This window comes from Drosophila eugracilis, unplaced genomic scaffold (genome assembly GCF_018153835.1).
Source record: "Drosophila eugracilis isolate 14026-0451.02 unplaced genomic scaffold, ASM1815383v1 contig_2154, whole genome shotgun sequence".
In the NCBI taxonomy this organism is placed as follows: domain Eukaryota; kingdom Metazoa; phylum Arthropoda; class Insecta; order Diptera; family Drosophilidae; genus Drosophila; species Drosophila eugracilis.
Genome location: NW_024573038.1, coordinates 5,401,051 through 5,414,776, shown reverse-complemented (window position 1 = coordinate 5,414,776; position 13,726 = coordinate 5,401,051). Strand labels below are relative to the sequence as shown.

Genomic DNA, 13,726 nt, shown 5'->3' with positions numbered 1-13,726 from the left:
GAATATATGCTGTAAAGATAAATTATTAAATTTTAATAACTTCTAATAGATGAAAATACTCGACACAACTTAAATTTCAAATTTACTAACAACATTTTATTTTTAAATATAACAAAAACTTAGCTACATATCATTTATGAACACCTACATTATCACAACTTAAAAACATTTAACAACGCTTAATATTATTATTGACTAAAGCAGATCCTCGACATATTGAAAGCTTACATTGGTGGCAAATTGTGGTCTTCTAAAGAAACTCCAAGTCATGGCCATTAAATAATCGCCAGTGGGCCAGGGAAGTCGTCTTAGTTCTTCTATTTTCAGATACATGTTCTTTAAGATAATATCACCCTTACCAAAAGGACCATATCATTAATATTTATAAGGAAGTTGAAGAGGAATCTAAACAACTTACATACAGCGGGCAAGAGTGGTTGACGTTAGAAAAGTCCCTGTAAAATCTGTACACCATAACGCCGATGACATCGTAGGGTTTACTTAAGAACCGACAACAATCGATTTCCACCTTCAGAAGGAAAGGCTTATAGCCATTTTCCCTCTTAAAAAGTTGATACCTCACCACGATATCGTTGGTTGGATGTATAAAGGTAGCATTGAAGTTGAAAAATATCTTGTTGCGACCCACAGCCTTCAATCGGCATTGATTGATCCGCACCCAAGACTTATTGTAGCTGCCGCACACCACATTCGTCATTTTGAAAATTACACTCTCCTGGAAAATCATTTTTAATCACTTTTTTGCCTTAAAATGTTTTAGAAAACCAACTCACACTTATATAAAAAGTGATTAAAAGTGTTAGGAAACCAACTCTGATACAGTTCCCCATAATGCTTGAACTTCGAATAATCGGAATAGAAATTTATGGACAATATTTATAATTTTAATGGTCATTTGACGCATGTTTAAGCTTTTTATAAATTTTAATTTATATTTTATCGGTAATAAAAATTAAAAATAAATTAAAAGTTTTGAAATTTTTCAAGAAATGACAATTTAATTTATATTTTGTTCAGTGAAATCGAAAATTAATTATAAGGATTTTTATTTGTTAACAGAATTGATATTTTTTGGATATTTTTGTGCATATTTTTTCTTTTTAATGTCGTTTAGGGACTTTAGACCCATTAGACATATTATTCTTATAAAACTATAGCATATAGTTCAAGGATTAACAAACTTTATAAGCTTGATTAAGGGAGGCTCCATGGCCTAATGTTGCTAACCTTTAAACTGTATATTATAGCATCATAAACTTAATATGACAGATTTTCACCATTTTATTTTATATCACAACAAACATAATATTTAGCCAAAAGAAAACGGGTATTTCCCTTTATTTAATGAATATATTAATCAATTTATTTTCGATTACAATAAATCCTCAACAAATTGGAAACTAACATTTGTGTCAAACTGCGGTTTGCCAAAGAACTTCCATCTTAAGGAGAATAAATACTCGCCGGTGGGCCAAGGCAGACCCTTAAAAGGCTCCGTTGTAAGATACATGTTCTTAACAATAAGTTCATCCTTTAAATTCATTCAAATAATTAAATAAACAACAATAAGAAATAATAAAAACTTACATAGAGCGGACACGTGTGATTGGCATTTGTAAAGTTTCTGAAAAAATTATAAACCATTATGCCCACGGCATTATAGGGTTTCTTCAAGAACCTGCAGCTATCAATCTCGACATTGATGAGCCAGGGCTTGTAGCCGTTTTCCTTTTTAAAGAATCTGTAAGTCACTTTGATGTCAGGCGTGGGGTAGAATAAGGTGGCATTAAAATTAAAAACCACTTTGAAACGATTGATAGCCTTCAAGCGACACGTATTTATCCGCACCCACGATTTGTTATGACTTAAGCACTCGACATTTGTCATTTTGAAAATGACGGAGTCCTAAGTATGATTATTGATTCAAAATGATTTGGTTCTAGAAAAACAAGGATACTTACACTTATTTTTAAGTTTAATAAAAAGCTTAGAAAAGCAGCTAGTATTAGAGTGTTCCGCATGACTTTAGCAGAGGTTTTAAACTGCGAAATGAACTTCAAAGCCTAACCAATATTTATAGCTTTGTTTTAATTGGCTTTTCGATTAAACAAACATAATTGCTGTCTTTAAAATTTGTGAATATTTTTTTTGTGCTTCAAATTAAAGTTAATTGAAAAAACAAAGATGTGAAGATTAAAGTTCAATGGTAAACATAATTATGAAACATCATAAAAGTGTTATTAAAAAACATGGAAAAATATTAAACGGAAAAGCAATTATGGATAAAATATAAAGACGGAAAATACTAGATAATATTTTCCACAAATTGGTAGCTAACATTGGTCACAAACTGAACCTTCAGATGTAATAGCCAAATTATTTGCAGCATATAGTCGCCGGTGGGGTATGGAAGGGTAAACTTAGTGGTGAGATGCATGCCCCTGATCAACAGATCTCCCTTTAATAAGATAAAAAGGAAATCAAATTAAGAATATTAGCTAATAAAATACTTACATAAAGTGGGCAAGTATGATTGATATTGAAAACATCCTTGTAAATATTATATAAAAATCGATATAAAAATTATATAGAAATCGACAGCCATCGATCTTTTTCCGGTAATGGCTTAAAGCCATTTGCCCTTGTCGATAGTCCATTAGAATATCGTTGGTCGGCTGATGCAGGGTTGCATTAAAGTTGAAAATCGTTTTATCACGACTAATGGCCTTCTAGCAACACTCGTTGATCCTAACCCAAGATTGGTTTAGACTTTCACATTTGACATTAGTCAGTTTATAGGCCACACAGTCCGTGTAATTGGGTTTTACTTGATTGATTTTTAAGTTTTGTTTAGTAATTAAACTTACACTTGATTGTCGTGTGTGAAAAATAATGTTAGGAAACTGATTAATTGCAAAGCTTTTCTCAGGATTTTCAACTTTGAATGAATTATAATGAATGGTTTTCTCTTATAAAAACCCTGCAGGTAGGACATGTGCGCAAAATTAAATTTAATTACCTTTTAAATTATTTTTTAAAAGGTTAATTTTTTTTTATAAAACTTTTCGCTTTATGGAACAATTTATGTTGAAAGGAATCTTTTTTGGGCCAATTATTAAGCTTTCTGAATATTATTTCTGTGCTTCAAATTAAATTTAATTGAAAAACCAGGATGTAATGATTCAAGTGAAGTGAAAAACATCAAACGGAAAATCAATATTGGTTAAAATGATAAAGAACAGTAAGTATAGGTTTAGCCTTAACCATTTTTACAGTGAGATAAAATACTAAATAATATTTTCCACAAATTCATAGCTAATATTGGTCACAAACTGAACCTTCCGATAGAATAACCAATTTATTTGCAGCATATAGTCGCCGCTGGGGTAGGGAAGAGTAAGCTTGGTGGTAAGATGCATGCCCCTGACCAACAGATCTCCCTTTAATCAGATAAAAAGGAAATCAAAACAAGAAAATCAACATATAAGGTACTTACAGAATATGGACAAGTGTGATTGATATTCGAGAAGGGCCTATAGATATTGAAAAATAGTATGGTCAAGGCATCGTAGGGTTTTCTCATGAATTTGCAGCCATCGATTTTTTTCTTATACAACCATGGCTTATAGCCACTTGCCCTTTTCAGCAGTTGCCAGTCCATGACAATATCTTTGGTCGGCTGATGCAGGGATGCATTGAAATTGAAAATCGTTTTATCACGACTAATGGCTTTCAAGCGACACTCATTGATCGTAACCCAAGATTGGTTTAGACTTTCACATTTCACATTAGTTAGTTTATAGGTCACACAGTCCTATTAATTGGTTGTTAATTGATTGATTTTAAAGTTATGTTGACTAACTAGACTTACACTTGATCGCCATGCGAAAAAGAATGATAGTAAACCGATTATTTGCAACGCTTTCCTCATGACTTTTCAGAATGTTAGTAAACCGATTATTTGCAACGCTTTCCTCATGACTTTTCAGATTTGAATGAATAATAATGAATGGTTTTGCTCATAAAACCCTGCAGATAGGACATGTGCCCAAAATTACATTTAATTACATTTTAAAATTATTTTTTAATAGGCTAAGTTTGTTTTTGTTTAAAACTCTTGGACTGTTGGAACAATTTATGGTTAATGGTGGGTTAACCATTATTGAAATGGAAAATAATTAATAACCGTTTTGAGGGGTAACGGCAGAACAAAATTAATTCGTTGTGGGTTTTTAGAAATATAGGCATTGGATATTATAAATATATAGAAAGTATATATATATATATTAATAATAATAAAACTAATTTGATGTATATAGAACCATTCAAAAGCCTTAAAAGGCTCACTTATTACCTCAAAAGTGTTGCCTTAATTTTATAAATCCAATCATTTAAGTAAAGAAGTTTTCCTATCGGACTTAAGTTAATAAAAACTCGAGTTAAAAGTCTGAAATTAAAAACCCAAAAAAGAGGAGAATCGCCTTTATTGCTACAATAAAATCCAGATGCTTCCAGTCAGCGGACACAAAGAGGTGCTGAAAGTCAAAGGAGTTGTATGCCACATGCTCATTATACAAATTGCACAAGGAGACGAAAGATCCTGCCACAAACGGCAACGGCAAACAGAGAACAAGAACGAGAACGAGAACGCTAAGAAGTCAGTTCGCCTGGACAACACCTTGGGAAGCCGCAAAGAGGAGACATTGATGGAATGACTGACAGACTTGGCAAGTCCTACGAAAAGTCGCACTCGATTCAAATTCAAATTCAAATTCAAATGAACCCCCGGAGTCCGGGGACTCCAAGAGAAAAGAATCTATTAAGATATTATCCGAAGGGGTGAATCAGTGCACTGAATCCATGCAATTGTTGCAGACAATTTGGGTCGGGCTGTTTTTTAGCCGGCGAGGAGGCAGCCCACAATTGCGGCAGCCATTAGTGCGGATCGAGGGGCACGAACAGCGGTCGTCTGGCTTTCTGGATCTCTGAATCTCAGTCTCTGTCTCAGGATGGGAGAATGATTGGAGAGAGTTGAGTATATGAGGATGCCGCTGAGTAGGGTAGTCGATGCCAAAGCAACCCTTTTCCTTGTCTGGCCCCTTCGTGTGTGTGTTTTTTCGTTCGTTTTGTAGACATTTTTCGTATGACAACGACAAATATTTGCCGGATAATATGAATAACAAAGCAGAAGAAGGCTGTGAAGGCGAGAGAAGAGGCCACATCAGAGAGTGCAAGAAAGGGGGAGAGGTAGTGAGGTAGGCATGGCTTGCTTAGTGGGTGGTTGGGCCGTTCAGTGGGTGGTTGAGGGCCAAACACAGGGTGGTTAGCCAGCCAACCTACTTAAGCCGCAGCTAGACCCCCAGACTCTGTTGCCCAGTCTCTTCTTTTGATCTTGCACTAAGAAAAAATAGGATAGAAATTGTCAAAAAAGGAGTTTTGAAAAAGATTTTGTATGAGTTTTTGATCACCATTTATAATAATATATTTTAAAACTCATTCGAAATATGTAACGGCTTCGTGCGAAAACAGTCCTGATAAAAGCAGAAAGCAGTGGAGTTTTGTAATCTCTTATAAAGCTGCCTAAAAGTATGCAACTCACAATAAAAATATAATTTATATAGAAAATCAAGACAATAGCTATGGTTGGTTTCATTCCCTTTCAAATTTTTAGAGATTCAAAAATTATAATAATATTTATTATCTACAAACAAAGTTCTTTTTATGACTTTAACTTCATAATATATTCTTCTTTTCCCTCAGTGCATTCCTGTCCGGGGCCAGACGGCTACAACTTAAACTAAAAGGCTGCACCACGTTGTTGCTGTCGCCGATGTTGCCGCTGCAGTGTTGTTGTCGCCGGTGTCTGAGACGCAGACAACTTCAAAATGGAGCGGATCTGGAGCCGGAGAATAGCTCCGGTGGCCCTAGTCGTCGACGTCGTCGTCGGCTGGCTGGTTGGCTGGCTGGACTGGCTGACTGACACAAAAGTGCTTTTGTTGCAAAGTTTAATGAAGAAGAACACGATGATGAGGATGAGGGGGTGGGATTGGTTGCTGGAACAGATTTGCCAGGACAAATGAGACATGCAAAGCTTGGGTGAAAGTAATACATAGAAAGAGAATAATTAATGCTGTTGAACAGAATGGAACACTATAAAAAGCTATATGACTTGCAGACCTCGACTCCTTAAAAAAAATGTTTATAGAACAAAAAAAGGTCATAACGGGATTAAAGCTCAGTTTAAAAACTAAGAATGAAGTAAAATTGGATAGGAAGTGCTTAGAACGGATTGTATTTCCTTTAACTCCTTAACTTGAACGCACAAAAACATAAATTGGGCTTAAAGTAGATTAATTTAAAATAAGTTAAAAAATCATTTGATATTTTGGTATTTCATGTTTATCCTTAAAGCTTTGGAAAGCGAATTTAGTTAAAGTTTTAGACTATATCGTTCATCTCATTATATAAGATGAGGTTGGTACTTTGTAACTTTGAATAGTAGTTATATGGATTTCCTTTACCACGATCACATATTCCGGTAGCTTAAGAACTTTTCAATATCAATTAATTATATAGAGTTCTTATAGTAAGAGCAATCTTGCTGCTTTTTCACCAATAATAATATTATTTAATATAAAGTAAGTAATAGCCTTTTCTATGTAAATTGTCAACAAAAGTCCATTCCCAATGTCCCAGAAACTCTTTGAACTTAAAAAACGAACTTTCCGAAACTTTACCATCTTCATTACGATTTCCCAAACTAAAATAATTTTCAGAAAGTACTTTAAACTCCCCTGGTATACATTTCTTTTTGGGATCCTTAAAATGCAATAAACTAAAACCCATTCAAATCGCCTAGTTAGTCGCCATTTGCTGTGACACTAAGCTGACTGATGCGACGCCACAATGCCACAAAAGGCATTGGCCTCCAGTCAATAAGCCCATAACTCCGATCTTTTCTGGACACAAAAATTGCCCACTGTCTGGGCAGCAGGAACTAAAAACAAAAACGAAAACAACAAAAAACTTTAAAGGGTGAAAAAATAAAAACCAAAATCGAAAAAAAAAAATAAAAAACGAAGTGCAATGCAGCGACTACGAAAAAATTGCATGCTGAGCTTTGCTGTTGCTTCGTTTGGTGTTGTTGTTGTAGTTGCTGCTGCTGCTGCTGCTGTTGCTCCTGCTGTTGCTGTCGTAGCTGCTGCCGCTGCTTTTGCTGCTCTTACCTCTCCTGGCGATGCACTTCAGACGACGACGACGACTACGACGCTTTGTTGCAGCCCAATACAATCGACACACAGACAGGGGCGGTGTGAGGGGGATTGCGTTGCAAAAAAAAAAAAATGCAAGGGAAGGGAGTAGCAGAGAGTGGCGACGACAACAGACGGGGTCGCGAAGGGTTTTTCCAAAGGTGGGGTGCGGAGAAGGGCGGAGTTGGCAGCGGGACAAGAGGGGGGACAACTGCAGACCGTGGCAGACAAAACAATATGTTTGTTTGGATTATATCCTACATACACACATGCACCAAGCACACACACACACATATGCATAGTTGCAGCGATGCGACGAGGCTTCTTTGTATGCGCAAACAATTGGAGCAGGCGGAAGTTGCATGGCGGCGACGACGCTTGCCGTTCGTCGGTCGTCTGTTGTCCGGACAACCAGTGAGAGTGAGCGGTAGAGCAGGGCCAGAAAGAGATAGGGAATATAGAGGGAAAGAGAATGGACGAGTCACGACCGAACACCCCATGGTGCACCTTGAAAATGCGTTTTTTCTTCTTTTTTTTTAACTTTGCACGCTTGCAGCTTCACTTGGCCCTACGCCTTGATTAACTGTCAGTGACTGAAAAGTGATTTAATCAAGGCAATGTCCAATCAAACACACAGGAAAACAATAATGGGGAAGAGAAAACCTGAAAGTTAAGATGATTTGGAGGACTAGAAGGATACCCAAGGTACAAGGTATTAAGATACTAACTCACGCTAAGCTAATACTAATTTAAAAACATTTAAAATTTAAATTTTTAGACTTTCTTTTGGATGCTTATGCTTATGCTTATGTCGTGTCACATTTATTTTGTAATAACTTTATTATTATCAAAAATATATAAAAAAAAAATTAATTATTATTTTTCCTCGATAAGATTTGATATTCAAAGGAAATATACCCTTTCATTTTTAATGGGTAAAGGAAACCCAAAAGGCAGCAATAGCAGCAGCAACATGTGCTCCATCTGGGGCAGGGACGAAGACCTCGATTCGGATTGCGACTGAGACTCGGACTATGAATCTTACCCACAGCAGACAGACATGGACACGAACTCAGTACAGATCGCAGCTTTAACCAAGCTCAAGTCCAAGTCCAAGCTAAAGCCCAACCCAAAGTCCATGGGCCATTCCCCGGCAGCCAGACCACATCAATCAACTGCTGCCCGTCGTTTGCTGCTCCCTCAAGTGAGCATCCTTCAAGACGCAGCAGCTCTTAGCTGAAATCCACTTGCATCTCCGCTGATGTTGCAACGTAAGTTGTTGCTGCTGCGTCAACGTCGCCCATATTTGACATGGCCATAATTACAGTCAGTCGTCGTCGGCTGGACTCGCGACGTCGTCGTCTTGGTCTTGCAGCTGGACATGGACTTGGGATTGGTCTTGGGATCGGGTCTGTTGCTGGGGACTGGAATTGGGGACTTGCAGCTTGTTTTGAGCGCGCTTTTTTTCAACGTATTTGTTGTCGTTCCATCCTCTCAGCGAATGTAAAAAAATGATGCATAGTGGGATGAAAATGGTTGAAAATGTAAAACTTACTGTTTGGATTAACTTGAAATATTTTAAAGTTTCTTTAAATTCCTTACAATTTTAATGTATTGTATATATACTTAAGAAAAGTTATAAAAAAGTTTGCTTAATTTCTGAAAACTTGTTTTTATTAATTTTTTAAAATCTTTTATTATAATTCCCGCCCCACTGTGCAAGCAAACATCGGGGCACATCTGCAAGCAGCCTATCAATTTTTGACGAGACAATCTCAGAGTCCAAAGGGGGCAGTGCAAAAAAATGCAGTCGGAGCAATTGGCTGGCGGACCAGGGGTCGCTTGAGAGGTGAGCTTACTGTGGCCAGGGGCGTGGGGCAACCGTAAAGATGAAGGGGGTCAAAGAAGGGGAGGGGCCGGCACAGACGTCTGCGGTCTGTGCATAAAATTACGATAAGTGCAGGCGAGGCCACAGTCCAGAGGGCAGAGACTCACCTCACTTACCTAACCGCCGCCGCTCTGTCCTCCCCCAAAAAAAACTCCCAGATGAACTGTTGACTGTTGGGCTTCTTCGTCTTCTTCTTTATTTTTTATGTCCTCAACTCTCCGGAGTAACGTCATTGTCAACGGCTCCTCGCCGTGTATGTGTGTCCTTTTCTCCTTGCCTTACATAAGCCTATTTGCTTATTATCCTATTAAATGCCAGGCCGAAAAAAAAGTCACGAAAAATGTACACGGGGAGAAATTTTGAAGTGTTAATTAGAATGCCGCTATATTTAACACAAATCCTTAATAACAAGATTGTCACATAAAGTGGAAGTCCCAAGAACTTTTTACCGTAATTATAAAAAGTTCAGTATTATTTTTCAGCATTAAGTATTTTTAAAATGACTTTTTTTAAGACTATTCTTATGTTGGTATTTTTAGACCGTTTAATACTGTAGTTTCCTTTCATTCTTAGTGTACTTTGCTGTTAAATTACATTTTAATTTCATTCATTTTAAGGTACTTCATTACATTAATTTGTTTCTGGTTTTTGACCAAATGCTCTTAAATTTATGACATTATTCTTTAAAGTGTAATAAGGAAGAGCAGGCAAAGAAGACGAGAAAATAACCTGAGAAAAAGTCGAACAAAGCTTAAGAAAAGGACACTTGTATGTACCTTCTGTGCAAAGGATACACAAGTGTCTCATTAAAAGAAATAAAGGACAAGCCAAGCGCCGACGAAGTCCTTAAAGTCAACTCGAATCCCAGCCAGGACAAGGACAGCACGATGCTAAGGAGCAGTAATCAGAGCGAGAGAGATGGTGGGCAGACGGCATGGGGAAGGGCGATTGAAAGACAGTCGCAACGTGAGCGCCTTCAAGGACAACTACGGCCAACAACAACAGCAACAAGAACAAGTGCCAAAAAAATCAACGAAAATGCGCTATTAAGGCAATTTTTTCGGTTGGAATCCAACAAACCTCCGAACTTTACCATTCCCAAAGACTTCCTAAGGCTGCACAGGAAAAATGTTTTAATGATTTTTGAGTTTAAAAAGAAGTACCTTAAGATTAAAAAATCCTTTAATAGTGTTAAAATGGAAAAAGCTTTGATAAGAATATAAAGTTCAATATTCTTAAGATCACCTTCCTAAATCCTGTAGAGTTGCAAGCTAAATTAGAATATATATATTATGCTTCTTAATAATAACATATTATTCACATAAAAATCAGGATTTATTTTTTAGAAAAGCATTAAATTCCCAATTAAAAACGGGTCTTGAAGATTTTATATGGAATGATAAGAAGTTTCACTATATATATCTTTCAGCTTAAGTCCCCTCATCATAAACTCAAAACTAAACTCGTACAAAGTTTGACATGAAATATGCATCTCATAATATCAGATCCAAAGGGAATACTGACGTATGTACATATATATTTTTTCTGTGTGCCCACGATTACAGCCTCTCCGACAGACGCAAGAGACTAGCGATGTGAGGAGAATCCGTGGAAAGAGGGGAGAATCGGGGGACTGCAGACAGGAGACTGGAGACAGGAGACAGGCGACGGGTCGCAAAGTGGCTCAATGTCAGACACAGACACGGGTACAGACAGCGAGACACAGACACCAGACGCCTCAAAGTGATTCAAATGCTCTGCTCAGATACAGGCTCTCTTTACGCTCTCATCGATGCAACATATAACACACAAAATGCATGGACATTTTTGGAAAAAACATTTGGAGACTCGACTAGGAGGATACCTAAATTTTTAATTAAAGGAATCGAGTTTTATTGATAAATCAATAAGAGTTTAAAATGTGTTAACTTTCATATCAAATATATAATATAATTTTTATTTATCTTCAAGTTAATCTTTACTACCGTCTTATATAATATTCACATTTTAAAGCATCCGACAACCTTTGCACATTTTTATCTTTTTTATACCCAAAAAGTGATTAAGAAGAAAGTTGTACTTTAACCCAGAATTTTTATAGCCTCAATAAAAGATATCTCACTTTTCGCTGGACGGTTTAAACAAAAAATGTTTGGTTAAACTAAATAAAAGCTTGCTTAAAACAGATAATCTAGAGAGATTTTTATATCAAATTATATTGAGAAATAATAATTTCATTATTATAACATTCATATGGTAAAAAAAGTTTTAGGTCCTACATTAATGTATATTAAATGTTAATTTTGTTTTTTAAATAATTTGGATAAGTTTCAGGTAAGATATCCCCTTCTAACTGCCATATTACAGGGTATTTTAAAAGCTCTCTGCTTAAGCCAAAAAGGGATAGGGGTAGTCGCAGTCTGGCCTCATTCTCTTCCTCTCCCTCTGCATTTGTGGTGCTTATTTGTGTGTGTGTGTGTGTGTGTGTATGTGCAGCAGACGCATGAAACAAAATACCGAAATTCTATGCGTGACCTTGAAAAGTATTCCTCATCTGCAGACCGACAACAACAACAACAGCGTCAGCAAACCATAAAGTCTGCTGCTTCAGTCGGTGGTTGTTTGTGTTTGTATTTGTTTGCCTTTGCGTTTGCCTTTGTGTTTGTGCTTCGCTGTCGTCATCAGCGTCGCTTGCCGATATTTGCGTTTGGTTGTTGTTGCCGTCTGCATTTTCCTTGTTGTCTGCTTCGCACAATTTGTTGTTGCTTTTGCTGCCGCTGCTCTTGAGGACTTTTTTGGATATGTTTTTTTTTAGCGCATACACTTTTAACCCAAAGGGTTTCAGTATCAATTGTTGGGTATTTTTAAGAAGTATTTTTCTGAGCTCTTAAAACTAACATATTTAAAATGATATAATAAAATATTAAGAATGCTAATTGTAAACCTTTATCACAAGTTTTTTAGTTTGTACTTAGTATAAAAATTTCTATGTTTCGACAGCCAAAGATATCGTTGGCATTAGTACTGATTTATAAGAATGAATGCTTTGTTTAACTTTTCTTAAATTTTCGATTTTAATCTTTAGGGAATTTTAAATTCTCTTAGCCGCTAGCCAAAAATAATTTTTCCATTTTTTCGATTGTACTTTTTGATGTCGTACGTTTGAAGTTGGTTTTTATGCAAAAACCATTTTTTTGTTCAACGCGCCACAAAATTGCAAAGGCGACTCCAAGTTGGTTTTTCGTTTTCTTTCTCAATTCCCTAGTCCCTCACAGTCCCTCTTCTTTGCCGTCTGGCTTGCATTTTGACGTCAGACGCCTATTTTTGTTGCAGTGCAGAAGAAGAGGGGAGGTTTGAAGGGAAGGGAATCAGCCAGACATTCAAAAAAGCGAACTGAAAAAAAACCCAGAGGAATACAGTGAATTGAAAGTCAAAGGGCTGCACAGGCAGCAAGGGGTTAAGGGGGGAATTTCCAGTTTATATCGTGTAATTGCATTCGCCGGCAATCAATTGATAAACGTTCGAGAGACATTCCATTATGGTTAATAAATTTCCCAGAGAAGGTAGTTGTTATTCTAATTGGCCAGCGATTAAGAGTTATGAATTAAATGCCACAAAGTAACCTGTTTTTTCTTCTTCTTGTATTCCGTCCTTGGACGTAACGCCGCGCATGCCCAGTAGCCGACGGTGATGATGATGATGATGATGATGCCACCGCTTCTGTTGCCATTTTGGGGGGCAGCAGCTTGTTTATAATTAGCATCTTGCAGTTGATAAGGTCTGGCATTTCAGTGTGCCTCAAGATTTATAGTGCCCGGCAACAGGATATTGAAAGGCGCTCCCCCAAAAAGAGAATCGCAGACAGTAACATCCTGCAATCTAAACCTTGGCTAAAAAAAAACGCTCCACATGTTGCACGTTGCCAATGTTACAAATGCACATAAATTTCAATGTAATCACATTCACATGTCCAAGACTCCTTGGCTTCCGTTTGCCAGTTTGCTCTCTGTCTGTCTCTCCTTTTTCCATTTTTTTTTGCTCCTTTGGCCTGCTTCCTCTTTGGGTTTTCATTTTTGTTGTTGAAGGGTTCGGGCCACATTTCATTCAAGTTAAGACATAGCAAATGCAGCAGCTTGATTGTTTATCGTTGGGCAGTAAAAAAGTCAGGCCAAAAAGAGCTTTGTAGATGTTTATTTAGCGGAGGAAGAATTATGGTTTTAATTTTAGTTTAAATCGTTGTTTTATTCTACTTGTAACTTTGTAGGCTATTTTAGATTGTTTTAAGGAAAGATTCCTCAGCTTAAAATGTGTGATGAAATCACGTTTATACATTGCATAGTAAAATGTATTTATATATATACATTTTTGATAATAATTAGCTAACCTTAAGCCCCTAACAAATAGCTTCTAACAATCCCCCTACTTAGCGTTATGCAACTGCATTTTGTAAATACCCAAACCCACTGACCACAGTCCGAAAAACAAAAAAAAGCAGCAGAAAAAATTAGGGAAACTTTTCAATGCCAAAACCCAGACAGACAGGCAGACGGAAGTGGGTGGGGTTTTC

At 36.8% G+C, this 13,726-nt stretch overlaps 4 protein-coding genes and 1 pseudogene across 4 annotated transcripts in view; all 5 read right to left on the bottom strand.

Annotated features, from left to right (window-relative positions):
• Positions 1-13,726, bottom strand: part of LOC108114138 (mucin-5AC) — a 78,237-nt gene that overhangs the window by 31,600 nt on the left and 32,911 nt on the right. The window lies entirely within an intron of this gene.
• On the bottom strand, positions 196-785 carry LOC108114144. Its single transcript, XM_017224926.1, has 2 exons — positions 419-785; positions 196-354 (listed from the first exon to the last, which is right to left on the bottom strand). The coding sequence occupies exons 1-2, from the start codon at positions 746-748 to the stop codon at positions 196-198; spliced, it is 489 nt and encodes a 162-aa protein (XP_017080415.1). The 5' UTR covers positions 749-785.
• LOC108113892 lies at positions 1,394-2,042 on the bottom strand. The gene is made up of 3 exons (XM_017224597.1): positions 1,983-2,042; positions 1,609-1,926; positions 1,394-1,552 (listed from the first exon to the last, which is right to left on the bottom strand). Exons 1-3 carry the CDS (start codon positions 2,040-2,042, stop codon positions 1,394-1,396), a joined length of 537 nt encoding a protein of 178 aa, XP_017080086.1.
• Positions 2,327-3,016, bottom strand: LOC108113891 (annotated as a pseudogene).
• LOC108113890 lies at positions 3,309-3,952 on the bottom strand. Its single transcript, XM_017224595.1, has 3 exons — positions 3,893-3,952; positions 3,518-3,835; positions 3,309-3,461 (listed from the first exon to the last, which is right to left on the bottom strand). Exons 1-3 carry the CDS (start codon positions 3,950-3,952, stop codon positions 3,309-3,311), a joined length of 531 nt encoding a protein of 176 aa, XP_017080084.1.

Excerpts from the sequence above, each read along its gene's own strand:
- LOC108114144 (XM_017224926.1), bottom strand. The coding sequence starts at position 748 with ATGATTTTCCAGGAGAGTGTAATTTTCAAAATGACGAATGTGGTGTGC. Across the intron at positions 355-418 it reads ACCACTCTTGCCCGCTGTAT|GGTGATATTATCTTAAAGAA; the intron begins GTAAGTTGTTTA and ends CCTTTTGGTAAG.
- LOC108113892 (XM_017224597.1), bottom strand. The coding sequence starts at position 2,042 with ATGCGGAACACTCTAATACTAGCTGCTTTTCTAAGCTTTTTATTAAAC. Across the intron at positions 1,927-1,982 it reads TATTAAACTTAAAAATAAGT|GACTCCGTCATTTTCAAAAT; the intron begins GTAAGTATCCTT and ends AATCATACTTAG. Across the intron at positions 1,553-1,608 it reads ATCACACGTGTCCGCTCTAT|GATGAACTTATTGTTAAGAA; the intron begins GTAAGTTTTTAT and ends ATGAATTTAAAG.
- LOC108113890 (XM_017224595.1), bottom strand. The coding sequence starts at position 3,952 with ATGAGGAAAGCGTTGCAAATAATCGGTTTACTATCATTCTTTTTCGCA. Across the intron at positions 3,836-3,892 it reads TTTTCGCATGGCGATCAAGT|GACTGTGTGACCTATAAACT; the intron begins GTAAGTCTAGTT and ends ACCAATTAATAG. Across the intron at positions 3,462-3,517 it reads ATCACACTTGTCCATATTCT|GGAGATCTGTTGGTCAGGGG; the intron begins GTAAGTACCTTA and ends ATCTGATTAAAG.